Below are 14431 nucleotides of genomic sequence, written 5' to 3' on the forward strand. Positions count from 1 at the left end.
GAAAGTGTATTTGCACAGCCAATACGGTAGGTGGCAGTCTGGTGCTCTCATCGTCAGAGTGCGTTCAGGAAATATTCGCTGTGTGGTGTTAGTGTAGGGTGTTATTATTATAATAATTATTTTTTTAAACACAGCACAGAGCAGTAGATGTGAAGTGCAGTTACACGATGGAAAAATAATTAACAGGGATGAAAAGAAAGGCGGAACGAGACTAATGAAACAAACGCTAGTCCCCTAAAACCTAAAACAAGGCAATACGACGTATTGCTTATGTACGTTGTGATATGACAAATTCCTTGTGTGAGTATCTACTTGTTTTTAAAAAATATGCCAGTATGAACATATTTACAAGTATGAAATCACAGAAATATTTAGTTTATATTTTAAATTTATCAAATTTAACTCACTTTGATACTCTTAGATTTTTTATTTTAGATACTAAAATCAATGCTAATAAAGTTACTCTTTGTTGTAAGAATATCTATATTTATTTTTTATTTTTGTTTTCTTTAATGAAAATAAGGTAGCCTCCCTATTTCTTTTGTATTTTTTTATCCTTTTTGATCCATTGTATATACGAAGATTTACTGTATATAACTGAATGCACCTTTCCTACTCTGCACCTTCTTGTATGAACCGATGTGGCAAGTGAATTTCTCCATTGTGAGATCAACAAAGCCTATCTTATCTTATCTTATCTTATCTTATCTTATCTTATCTTATCTTATCTTACTTATACCAAACACAATTTTTATGTCGCAAGAATTTTATGGACAAATCATCCTATTTACAGTCGCGGCAGAAAGTGAGGGGAGGGTTTATTTTATTTATTTATTTTGGAGGGGCGGAATGTTTTCTTTTTCCTAGGGGTGCGTGACAAAAATAATTGAGAAGCACTGGTGTAAACCAAAATAAAACCAAGTAAATGTAACAAATACTGCAACTTGGGAAGTGAGAATGTTCCCTTGCCCAGCCTCTAACCATGATATAGATCTCTCTACAGGACCCAGCCTCATAGAGCAATAAAATGTCTTGTGGACAAAATCCACAATTATTTTTCCAAAGCTTGTCTTTATTTTTGTATTTTTCTGTATTTTATATTTCACTGATTAACAACTCATGTGTCCTTCTTTTTAACCTTATCCAACAACTCCACTCTCTCCTAAAGAAGTTATCTTCATCCAGGGGAAAGAGTGGTGTCTGCATCAGTCTTCTGTCTTTTGAACCTGAATGGAGGACAGACATTTTCCCAGGCTGTGGAACAGCGGACTTATGAAAATGTTCATCAGACTCCTCCATATTTTCTGCGCTGAAGGTAGGAGCATCATGACACTCTGGATCACTGGCATCACCAACCTGCAGAGACAAAGTCAGTAATGGATTGTTTAAAAACAAATGCAGCTTATGGTTAGGATTTTTCAACATGAGGTCCATGCAAATGTGGAATGAGAAGGTGTTTGTTGTTCCTAGACTCCTGATCCAAGAAAGTCAATTGGAAGACGACTGAAAATATTTTTCATTCAACCCATGACCCAAAAGTATCTGATCCAGAGAAATTCAAAAACAAAGCACCCAAAAAGGCATCCCAACTATTACATTCAAAGACGCTCCAGTTGGAGACAATCACAGCTAAGCCATTACTTCTTGGTGAGCCCAAGTTTTCTTCTTTTGCCTCGTCACACAAGAGTATGTGTGAGCTTTTCTTAACTGAAAATGTTGCAACCTGTTGGCTACTTCTGAGAAGACAAACATGTTGTAGTTAAGTCAATACTCATTAAGTCTTTTGGCAGATGATTTTAAAGGATGATAGCTCCATTTTATAAATGCCAGTTGTAAAGATTTAACCGCACTCTGTTGTGGTCCTCGTAGTTCTTTACCCTGGAGAAGCAGTCTTCTTCTATTGTTTAGTTTTTAAGTAAGAAATAATTTTTGAAACAGAACCTATATTTTAACATATCATGAGGAATGGTACAGCTCAGTACTGGACTCTCATATTAATCACAATGCAGGACAGGGTATAATCAGGAAGTGAGAGTGCCAAACTCTCGGTTAGGTCAGCTTATATGGATCAGCAAGGACACGCCCCTGCAGGAGTGGTCCATCCCTCCCATGTCGTCTTGGGGATACGTGTCACTGTTAGACTGTAAAATAGCCTTGGCTTCCATTTTTATCCACATGTCCATGCTGCCCTGAGATAAATGTCCATTTGCCTATGTATGCCATATATGTAATGTCCTCGGGGTCTGTGAATTATCTACTGTTTCCCAGTAACTGCTTTTTGCAGCTCCAGTATCTGTAATATCATAATCTTTTAACACATTTATTGTTTATGCATTCTCAAATTAATTTTAATGTCAATGGGGATGACTCTATTTTACAGAATCTGGAGTACAGCTAGCCTAATCCAGTGTGTACTCTCACCCAGTGACCATTGGAGATAGGCACCATAGTATCAAATTAAGTGATATTTATTGATGAACCAATCAGTGCAAAAACAGAACAGCTAACCATAATGCTAGTTTTTGGAGTTAGGAACCACTTATGATCATTTTTATTTATGACAAAAAATCCAATACATTAATCACCCATTCCCAACCCCAAACAGTAAGAGATTTAGAGGACTGCCATTATGCTCTAATCCAGTATGTTCCCTGATAGCAAAACCAAATAGAATTAAAAAGAGCAACTTTGCATTAAAACATTCAGTCTTTCGCTATCTGCAAATGCCCCACTTTCTAAGGCCACATTCACACGAACCTTACAAAGCCGAATTAAGATATCCGCACAGAAAAGTTTGAGTGTAATGATGAAACCGCCTGAAAAAAGCTTGTCGTATACATTCAAACCCAGCTTCGTCTGGACGGGCCTAAGAGAAGTCGCAGCCTAAATGAACTGCTGACATTTTAAAGTAGTCTTCTAGAAGCCTCTACCAACTTTTGCATTACTTTTGACCTTTCTATCAGGTTATTGATATAAAAATAGTTAGCTTTGGATTTTTAGCATTTAGTAACAACTGTGCAGAGTGCAATGTTACGTTTATTTAGTATTGCTTAGGTATGGTGTAGGCTTTTTCACTGACTGGAAAAATGTATTCAGAATATGTTTCCAATCAGCTGCTGAAGATGTGTGTTTTTCACTTTGCAAGGGACAAAAAAAAATCTTATCTCCACATAGTGATTCATTTAAAGTGTAAAAGTTGACATTCCCCATTTTTTATTTTCTATATGCTCCATGAGACATCATTTGTTTACATGAAGCACATATGGAAGCTGCTAACACAATTCCCGCAAAGCATCAAACGTTATGGGAGTCAGGTGGATGAAATATTGGTTCTGTTCATTCAAGTTAAACAAATCAAATTGTTTGTTTAAAATCAAATTGAGATCACATTAGATGTTTTTCTGAACTAGGGCCTGTTGCTTATGACATATTCTGGTAGTAATATATAATTTTTCATGTCTAAGTTCAAACAGTCAAAAGAAGACGGATTTTAAACAATCCCATTGGCTCTTCTAAAGCACCAGCCCTGGGCCTAAATGCAAATGTTCATTAGATTGAGAAAAGAACACGGGAACAACCAGAAATAAACTGGGAAAAACGCTTGACTGTACAGAGACTTTAACTGGTGTTACAATAACCTGTGGTGTGGGTTTGTTTAGATAAATGCATTGTTTAAAAGAAAATATACAAATGTGTCCATCAACGGGGCAAAGTTATCTGATATGATCTCAAATGAAGCATAACAAAAGGCCTTAATCTTTTAGTGCACGCTGCTAAGAGTCATTTCCTTTGTTAAGATCTTTTAACCTGACCATAGGTCTGTTAGTATGATCTCATCAGCTCATGTGCAATGTTTGAAAGACCTCCAGTGTACCCTGCAGATTCCTTTGGCTTTTTTCACCATATTTAAGGGTTGTGAAAACTTTGGACTCCTTTGATGCATTGCATTTCTGTGTGATCTTCCACCCCGAGATTCCAGATGCAATGACCAGCAGCACTATGTCACACTGATGAATACTTATGACCCGGGTTTACGTCTTCCTCATCTCGCAGCCTCAGCTAGCTGAGAGGTCATGCAAAAGTTTCTCTGCAGTGCTCCATGTGCAAATAAAGAATTTTCCACTCTGGTCTGAAAATGTGCTTTAATTGCCGTTGAAATGCCATCTGTCTGGTGGAGAAAACGAGACCTTTTTTTCCTTTGCTACCAGTGGAGCTCCACATTCCACCAAAGTTTCCATTCTCTACTTATTTGTGGATTTAAAATGTTCCATCCAGTCTTTATATATGGGCTTGCTGGGTTGCAGTTGGGCACATGGTCGGTTGAACTCCCAGGCACCTGGTTCAACTTATTGCATACTACATATATATTACGTAGCCATGACATGATTACACAAATACAAAGTAGAAAAACAAAATTTAGAGAAGAATGTCAAGAATATTGTATCCATGTTTTTGCGATAGAACTAGAAAGAGTTTATTATCTTGTACTGTTTATGTTGTCATGCTCAGAAGATTACATTCAATCAACACAGGGGTGGAACTTATTACATTATTGCTTGTAAATATTTATTTTAAGGATTTTGTTTCAATGTAAAATAATTAAACCACCTATATCAATGAGCTGTAATGACTTTTAAAAACAATAATTGAATTAGCTTTGAATTTATTTTGTGATTTTCTCCCATCCACATATTATCCAACTTTCTAATTGTTGATTGATATAAAGCCAATCATTTTGTCTACATTTTGCAATACACCAGTACCTCTATCCACAGCATGATGCTTCCACTACCATATTTTACAGCTCAGACAGTGTTTTTAGGTTTGAAAAATCTTGGTTCACTAAAAACAGATTTCTTATCGTTGTAGCCAGATAGCTCAATCTTTGTCTAATCACAAAGAAACAGCTTCTTTCCCAAATCTGTGAGGGCTATTGTCCACTGCTGAAAATAAAATATACCGCCAGCAAAGTTCATAGTCTATTAACATGTTTGTAAATATACTACTGGTTCCACAGGTTCTTGATCCAATAAAGAATTGTTTACGCTGTCTCTCTTCTGTTAGCTTCTCAGTGAATGTGTTTCCAATGTTTGTATCAATGCAAATTGCACAGTTCTTTAACTTGAATATTTCATTTTTTGCTAAGGACCATTTACACACGTTTTAGCTTTTCAGGAGGTGTTGTCTGTGCGTTTAACTCGAACATGTATGTCTTTGATTAATGTCGGTGTATTATAAGTGAATATTGAGCCAGTGTCTTACAGAAAATGTCATTATGGTTACATAATGACAGTAAAGACTCTTTATTCTTGAAAACATTTCTCCAGAAGGTACTTGGCTTGTCCATGTAGGGAGCTTGAGCCTTTAGTTGAGCTTGAAGTTGTGGATTGTGGTGCAGGGATTTCTTCCCAGTGCAGGGCTTTATAAAACTAGCCTCCATGTAGACAGTGAGACTGATGTCTCAGCACTTTCTTGTTCATGGCTGTCTTGACCCTTGGTGGTTTTTAGGTTTGTTCCTGAACATCCTAACCTATTTCCTTTCATAAAAAGCAAACGTTTTTTCCCCCCAGCCCTCAGTAAAAAGAATAACTTGTAACTTGCTAGAATAAAGAACAATTGTTCAAGCTGGGGATAATGGAATCTAGAGGTATATAAAAATAATCCAAAAGACTCACAACACAAAAAAATACATTCCAGAGACTTAAAATGTGGGCGACTGTGTCATGATGGGTTGAGTAGTCAAATCTTACAATCGAAAGGTTGAGGGTTTGATTCCAGCTTCCCCTTGTCACATGTTGATCTGCCCCTGGGCAAGGCACTTAACCCCAAGTTGCCTACTAAGCAGTGTATTTGTGTTTGGGTGTGTGCACATTAATGAGTGTGATTGGGTGAATGTGGCTCTAGTGTACAGCGTTTTGAGTGGTCAGTATACTTGGAAAAGTGCTATATAAGTTCAGTCCATTTATCATTTACACAAAGTCTATTAAAAATCAAAACTTGAGCAACCTTTCAAAAAAAATTGAGGCTGCATATTGTATAATCAATCCATCATGTACAAAGAATGGTTTGAGTAAACATTTGAAAATATCTAATCGTCTCACAAAAACTGCATGGTTGCAACATGGCAATTTTCTTTTTCATTTTTTTTTTTTACCATTGGACTAAATCTAAAAAAAATGTATCTTAGCTTTATGTCTTTTGGGTGGGGAAACAAAACTATTTTTGGCATTTTACTCTTTGTTTTTTATGGTGCTGCCATGTCAGTGATCTGAAAGGTGTTCCACCTTTATGAAGGCACAGTGCAAGAGGATAAACCAAGCAGAAAAATATCACCTTACCAGATATGGATGCAGCTGAGCACTCCAAAGACGAGTCCAAGTATAAAAGCCATGGGCACAGCCAGCAGCGTGGTCAGCAGGCGGTAGAAGAAAAACTTGACCAGCTCGAAGGTGGCATGGCTTCCTATCCACACTTTGTCAAAGCTGTGGGTGGACAATGGCTCGCCGATGACATCCGCAAAACTCACCTGTTGGATCACAAAAGTCAGAGCTGTCACAAGCTACAAGCAAACAAAACTCTGACTAAGTGTACCCAAATCAGCAGGGCCCCCAGCACAGGAACAACACAGGAATTCTTTTTAGCAGTATACAAGTCTAAATGTTATTGTTGTATTCAGCATAAAAATATTTTTTTTTATATCACCTTTGACCATTTCTCAATAGTAAACATTATTATTTTACCAATACAATTTTTTTTAATGATTTCTTATTTCAACAGTCTGAAAAACATGTGGTAAACATTTAAAGACAACCATCTGGGTACATCTCTAAAACTGTATTTATTGTTGAAAACTGAATATATTTCCGTAATTAACAGGGAATTGCTTTTTCTGATACTTTTGAGTATCATGGCTCACAGTGACAGATTAGATTTCTCTGAATATCTGAATGTTATGAAAGAAGAATTTTTGTAAACTGATTTTTCATAGGTATGGTATGTTATACACTTTCATGGAGAACATTACTCACTTGACAGCTGTCTATCTGATAGTCATTGGCTCCTCCACAAGGAGGGTAGACCTCTAAATCATCATTCATAAAGAAGCTGGCTAATTAGATTTGTTGTGTAAACACATTAAATAGAAGGTTGAGCGGAAGGAAAAGGTGTGGTAGAAAAAGGTCCAAGGTTGGAGCAACCCTCTACCAGGAAATGTTAAGTGAACTTCATGTTTCCCTCATCTGACAAGCTTTATGGGGATGCAGGTTTCATTTTGCAGTAGGATGTTGCACCTGCCCACACCCCAAAAGTAACTACACAGTTTTTTTGGTGGGTTTACTGGACTTTTTTTTTTTTACACATTTGAAGGGCCATAGGCTAATTGTTTGCCCCCAGTCACCATCGCAGTAATTTATGCTAAATGGCCCTGAACAAATACTGTGAGCATTTACTGAAGAGTACATGTACAATTTTTTTCAATAGGCTGATATTTCCGTTTTTTTTTATAGAGGAGATAGTTCCGGGGCTTTGGAGATAAGCTATATTATCAACAGAAACAGTATCACTCTGCATAATGCATTTATGTAATACTCCACTTTTGTTTTGGCATTGCATTACTGAAGAGGGCTCCAGCACAAAATGATCTGACAAAAGTCAAAGGGCCAAACGATTAACATTTAAAAATGAGCGACAAACAGCTATAGGCAGGAAACAGTTGAGGGGTGATGGATGACAAACACGCAGGCAGCGACTTCCAGGTATTCATGGAACTGATTACCAGCGTCACAGTGTGCCCCATAATAACAAAATTCTCACAATGAAGTAACAATATGAGCGATAGTTCAACTATACGACCCGTAGCCTCTGAAGTTTTCACTTTTAAAGAATCGTCACCGTGAACAGACTTTACCTCCAGGTGCGTGTTGATGTCGTTTGGATCCCGATCCTGCGCCGCGGCGCACACCTTTCCCTTCTTCGACAGGATCGGCTCTATGGACCTGTTGAACTCATCTTCGTCCATAATTATGCTGGTGTCCAGTTTTTCTTTCTCTACACCCATGTTTGTCGAGGCAGAGGCGGACAGATGGTGCGCGGAGAGCAGCTGGTGGCGGTGCGCCGTGCGCCGGACTGAGCGCCACCACGCCCCGTAGGGAAAGCAGCGCAGCGGGGAGCCGAGCAGGCACAACAAGCTCAGAGCAGCGCCGCGATGAGAGAACCTAGTGTGCAGAGGACAGGCCTCCAGTCATGCTGCAGAGCTTTACAAGTGCCCGAGGGTTCATATGGGCTGCGCAATACCATTTAAAGCCAAGTCCAAACGTCTGATTTTTAAATATATATCTTACATTGGATGTTGTTTTTCACAGTGAATGATAATAACACACAGAGAAATCAGAGCTGGCCCAAGGTTGCACATTGTCCTAGACCTAGGCAGATTCAGGGGTTCACTTCTAGCTAAGACCGTCAGCTACAATCCATAACACACATATTAAAAGCTCATTTACAACAACTATATTTTCTGTTTCTGTATTAAACACAAGTTGTTTTATAATCAATTAGTGATGAAGAAGACAAAAAAAACAAACAAGATTTGGTTTGTGATTAAATCTATAGGTAATCCTGTTTAGAAACACTTTTATTATACTGGGTAAAATCGTCCTTACACACCGACAGTAGTCAATACATTATTCTGTAAAAGGAGGTTAGAAAAATAAATTTCTGTGGGAGCTGCAGGCCTCTAAAAACTCTGATCAATCCCTGCCGTTAGGTCTGAATGGCAGGGATTGGTCAGAGTTTTGGTCCTGCTCTCACACCCCTCTCTCTCTTCATTTCTGGGGGGTATCTCTTCATCTATTGGTTGTCCCACATGCCACTCATGTTTGACTCGCTCACATAATGCTAGTGTGCGTACAAGTTCCTTGTTAGTTTCCGATTGCTACGTAAACACTTCTAGTGTTTACGTATTTGGTTAGTTGGTTAGCTTAGCGGTTAGCTTCAGTGTTAGCCGTTCATTGTAGCTCCGCTGCTCTCACTGTATACTTTGAACATGGCTGAGAGTCAGAAGAAGCAAACCGCCTACAGGTTTATGACAATAATAAGAAAGAAATAAGACCAGAGTGGATTTAGGAGATTTTTTTTTTCAATCGACCCCCCTAAGGAGTGGTAGAGTCAGGTAAGACGGTCTTGGGCATGCACAGCTATTCAAAAAGAGACTTGGGGAAACATTCAGGAAAAATTCCCGACTCTATATTTAAGGCAGAAAATCCTAAGATAAAATAGCCATAAACTTTTTATATAATTTAACAAAAAAGCCTGCATAGTCTTTTCACAACAACCAAGGTTAAGAGGAGCTATTCTCTAGCAACAGCTACCTCACTAAGTTAAGAAACTAAGTTAGCTTCACTTTTAACATTAGTGCTTTTGTTATACTAGTTAAAGGTGAATATGGAGTTAAATTCTTGCTCCCACACAGAAGCGTACTCAACCAGCAATTCTATACATTTTTTATATATAGAATGTAGTTTTACTTTTTCATTCAACATACAACAAATCCAAACATATCAGCCCTACAAACTCTTTAATGTACACACAATGGACCTTATCCATACCTTATGATTAGTTCTAATTAAAGTGCTTTGGCAAGATTTACAACTGAAAAAAGTAAACATGTCCTAAAATTCAACCCATATTGATTAATATAAGTTATATTTAAGTTTTCCAATGCATTTGTCTGTTGAACTTTTGTGCAGTTGGAATTTTCATTTTCCATAAAAGTATTTTACCATTAAACATCAAACACTCAACACAAATAACTCCAAAGTCTGGGGTATTATATTGACATCAAAGGAACACATTCACTGATATGATTTACCAGACATTCTCCTTTCCATTCTCTTTCTGAATGGAGTTATCAGTCTTTTATGTGTCCATTAACCAAATTTGTGTGTGTGCGTGCTGCCTTTCATTCTTCTGGAAGGGAAGGCATTTTCAATAGCTAATGTATCACATAGACATGAAAAGGTTTTCTAAAGGCAGTGTACACATTGCAGCGCATTTTTGTTTGTGAAAATGAAATGTTATCGACAGAAGATAATATTAAGCTATGATAATAAGCTAATAAAATTTTGTCAAGACAGAATTGTTGTTGAGCAGAACGTGTCAAGACAAAATACATAAAAACTTTTCTCTCTGCATGTATTTTAATAAACCACTCTGCAGATTGGGTTTTTGTCTTCTTTTGTTCACTGAGAAATTGCAGATAATTTGTTTGTTTGTTTACCTGAATCATTTGGAAACTAAATGGAGTCTTCTTTCATCAATATGTGATTCTTTAATAACCTGGGATTTAACATAATCGTTAATAATCAACTCCTTGTCTGTAAAGCAAGAAGATGGTCAGAGGAATTTTGCAGGAGTCACATTTCATAAAAATCATCTCATCTGTACTGGGATCAGAAGCACAGTCAAAAGAAACAAGTTGTCATAAAAAAACATTTTTAAAAGTTATTATGTAATTATATTCAATGAGGAAATTGATTTTTTTGGCTACTTTTCAATTATCATTTACAAAGAGAAATAAACAAATAAGCTATGGTTTAGGATGTAAGCATAAAATAACTTGTTTCCGAATAGGGGATAAAAATAAAAAGGAACTAATTATATAATAAATTTGTACCCCGAGTATGAAAGGGTGAATTGACTGAGAGCCCCTTGAAGAGTTAATGTAGGACAAATGAAATATGACTGTTGAGGATAATTTACCTTCACCACCACCCTTAGTCCCCCCAAATATTTATTGGATATTAAAAGGGCCATGACAACAAACGTACTTTTTCTGTGGTTTTGGGGGTATAATATGATCTGTTGTTCACTGATGAGGCCTTCTGAATGTCAGAAGTGAATACCAAAGGATCTGCAGGGGCGATCAGATTTGTTGCTTTGCTCAAAAACAGTCAGATCAGAAAACGGGTGGCCTTTCTACCTAATTCTTATTCTCCAGATCAGCCTCCCTGTTTCAGCTCCAATAGGAGGCAGTCACCGCAGAAGCCATGGAGTGCAAATATCCCATATTCAACCTGAAACTAACTTCACAGTGGTTACTAAAAAGGGGAGCTGAAATGTCCGAGGGTGGTCACAAATGCGTTTGACCGGTTTTCCAAATATGGTTGTAGCCAATCAGACTGAAGTCAGTAATGTAGAGCTGTATATCATTACCGAAACAACCCTTTTACTGAGGAGGGACATTTGGCCTGACAAGCTGCGTAATGTATTTTATGAAGTTCTTTGAACATATGCAACAATATCACCTACATAAAAAGGTTTATACAGTGATGTAATGGCTGAATTAAAATATTTTTAACCACACAGAAGGGTTTAGGCTGGAATAAGGAAAGAAAAAAAACAATGGGAATGTTTAAGCTGGAGATGTCATGACTTGGAGGTGCCTAGTTATGGTTTTGATTTAGATTCATGTTTTTCTTGTCATTTATTTATGTTGTATAGATCCTGTCCATATACAGTTACTAGTTTTGGCGTTTGGCTTTTGCCATAAGGTTTACTTTTTCGTATTTAGATTTGTTAGATGTTTTTTCCTTGTTACTGCATTTCTTTACTTCTTGCCTTCTTGTTGATTCTTGTATTCATTTTTACTTGGGGTCTTGTGTTTTCAGTCTGATTATGTTCTTGTATTTCTATCCAGCTCCATTCATCTTTATTTCAGCCTGTCACCCTCTACCATAGCCCCAGCCAATTTAGCTTATTCAAGCCACCTGTTGAAGTCTTATCTAATTCATACCAGTCACCTGTTTCCTCTGCTTTCTATAACAGTCATTTGATTCATTCCTGATGCGGGTTTCTTCTGTTTTGTTCATGCCATGCAAAGCCTATTACTAGTTGTGCTGTTTTTTGTTTCACTGCTGTCAGAAGTATTTTTTTTTGCTATTTTTCATTTAAATATTTAGCTTATCTTACTGCCTCTGTCTGCCTGGCTTCACCCGAGTCCATCCCAAGAACCATTCTTCACAGACCTAGCTACATGAAACTTCTTATAACAGGAACTACTTTAAAAGCAAAGAACACTTTTCTCCTGATTGCCACTAAAATATTATGTTTCCTGTAGGCCCCGAGTCATTAGAGTTAATTTTCCCTTCAGGCTTGACAAAAAAATTTGCCTCACCAACAGCCAGCCTACCAGCCAGCCAACACTTTGCATCTCATTTGTTGATGCAGCAGGTTTGGCATTGTGCTTGTTGTTGGGCAGAACCTAAACCATACCTCTCTCTTTGTTTAGACACTGGGGCATGGAAATGCCACTGAGAGACAAAAGAAAAAAGTAGGCCATTGGAGACAGGAAAGCAGAGCAGAAACGCGGCATAAACAACAGACGAAGATCATTTGAGTCAATCGGAGACAATACACCATCAAAATCCTCAGGGATTAAATCAAACTGGGCGACTGGGACAGACAAGAACCCACAGAAAGACACAGTACAACTAGCTTGTGTGGGGAAGGGTGGGAAGACAGCGTTGATATGCTTAGCAGAGATAGTTATTGCTCTTGGCTCATGTTGGACTTTCAATACCACTGCCATGGTGAGGTTGAAAGATTTATGTGCAACCATGACATGTTCTCATCCTAGACATTACTGCTAGCATTCGGTTAGAAGCCCGCTATGTCAGGTTTAACTATACAGGGCATTTTTAGGCTGCATCTTAAACAAGTGCTTTAATTACCACACCAAGAAACAGCAAATCATTTCTGAGGAAAGACTAAACGATGGGGCTAGTCTCAAACATTCCCAAGCTTCTGATTCAAGTAATGTTCCCCACCTACCTTTCTGACCTTCTAATGCTAATATTTGACTATTCTTACCCTCTGCCCAAACAATGTACACTCCAAATAAGGAATGTCTGTACACTCAAATAAAAGCACTTTTTTCCACACTATTTGACTAGCCATTCTAAACACTTACTGTGTACTTTTTAATGAGCAGTACTGGTTTAAAAACACCAAAGTTTGAGACATCTTATACAACCACTAATTTGTAACATCACTCATTTAGATCATTTAGAGCAAATCATTCACAGTTATATATTTTAGCTTATTCTGTGAAGCAAGATGATTAGCCAAGTTTTAGACATGAAATAGAGAATAAATTTCAAGTTTTTATAAGAAGCAATAGCTGAAAAACACAGATCCAACAACTGTTTACTCAACATAGCTTTTTCTGGTTCTTTTGGACATTAGTATTAACATTTACAGAGTAAATAAAAACCAAATACATAAAATAGTTGTGCAAAAGTTAGGAAAAACAAGGAAGTTTGTAATCCCCATGTCTATGTGTTGATTTTGTAAATATTTCAGCCACCTGAAATGTTAATGTAACACATCCATCAAACCAAGTTGGTCCGTGGTCCCTGTTGGTCCATGCTAGAGTCTGGATCATCTTTCAGTCCATTCCAAAAAGAGTGGACTATCTTGGGAATCAAATCAGCTGCAGTGAGAAGGCGCTCTTAGATTTTCAACGAGAACAGTTTTGAATAAAGTTTGGTAAATGCTAACTGCTGGCCGATCGTTGTATTCTCAGAGTTTAGAGATTGTTTGGATCTTATCTGTCAACTTACAAATTCCCATTTTCTATCAAATACCCTTAATCTTTCTGCTCTAATAATGTAAAAGTTGTGAGGGTTTCTTCAAAACTTCAATAACTAATTGTCATCAGCCAGCCCAACAAACAATCTTGAAGATGCTAGGGAATGTTGCCAGATGTCACACTACAGTAACTGTGCACAGTACATTCAGGTTACTTGGTGGAACTAGGGAGAGAAATCGACAAAACAATACTGGTGAAGATAGAAAGCGAATATTGGTAGAATGGTAAGAGGTTGTGAAAAAAGGCATTGTTATCAAGACAAGGCTTTTATCACTTGTTGGCTCTGTTAAACTTCCCAGTAAACTACTTCTTTTAATTTGCCTTTTCTTTATTTGGCAGCATAATCTTGCTGTGTTACCACTATTGCTTAGCAGATTGCTTTGCATGTTCTCTCCATGCGGGCATGTCATGTTAAGAGTGAGTGGACGTGTGCTTGATTGTCTTTGTGTTGCCCTGTGATGGACTGGTGAACTTTTGCTCAATGACCACTGAAAACAGTTACTAGTCTAATATAGTCTGTATAATCTGACCCAATCTGTATAATATGATTGAACTTGACTTTGTAAAGTGCCTTGAGATGACATGTTTCATGATTTGGCGCTTTATAAATAAAATTGAATTGAATTGAATTGAATAGTCCCTGCAACAAGCGGTTTTAGTCAACGAATTGATAACTCGGAGGGGGATTTTCCTTTCTTTTTGCGTACTGTGATAGCTACAAGATGACAAATTTAGTGTTGTAAAGCTATCTTAGTTACACACCATCAACAACCAATAGAAAACTGG

The 14431-nt window shown here is 37.5% G+C and overlaps 1 protein-coding gene across 1 annotated transcript; it reads right to left on the minus strand.

Annotated features, from left to right (window-relative positions):
* Window positions 1–1051: 1051 nt before the first annotated feature.
* cav2 (caveolin 2) lies at window positions 1052–8218 on the minus strand. Its single transcript, XM_012863615.3, has 3 exons — window positions 7907–8218; window positions 6339–6526; window positions 1052–1356 (listed from the first exon to the last, which is right to left on the minus strand). The coding sequence occupies exons 1-3, from the start codon at window positions 8054–8056 to the stop codon at window positions 1206–1208; spliced, it is 489 nt and encodes a 162-aa protein (XP_012719069.2). The 5' UTR covers window positions 8057–8218; the 3' UTR covers window positions 1052–1205.
* Window positions 8219–14431: the final 6213 nt, after the last annotated feature.

The sequence above is a fragment of the Fundulus heteroclitus genome, chromosome 2 (genome assembly GCF_011125445.2).
Source record: "Fundulus heteroclitus isolate FHET01 chromosome 2, MU-UCD_Fhet_4.1, whole genome shotgun sequence".
Taxonomy (NCBI): domain Eukaryota; kingdom Metazoa; phylum Chordata; class Actinopteri; order Cyprinodontiformes; family Fundulidae; genus Fundulus; species Fundulus heteroclitus.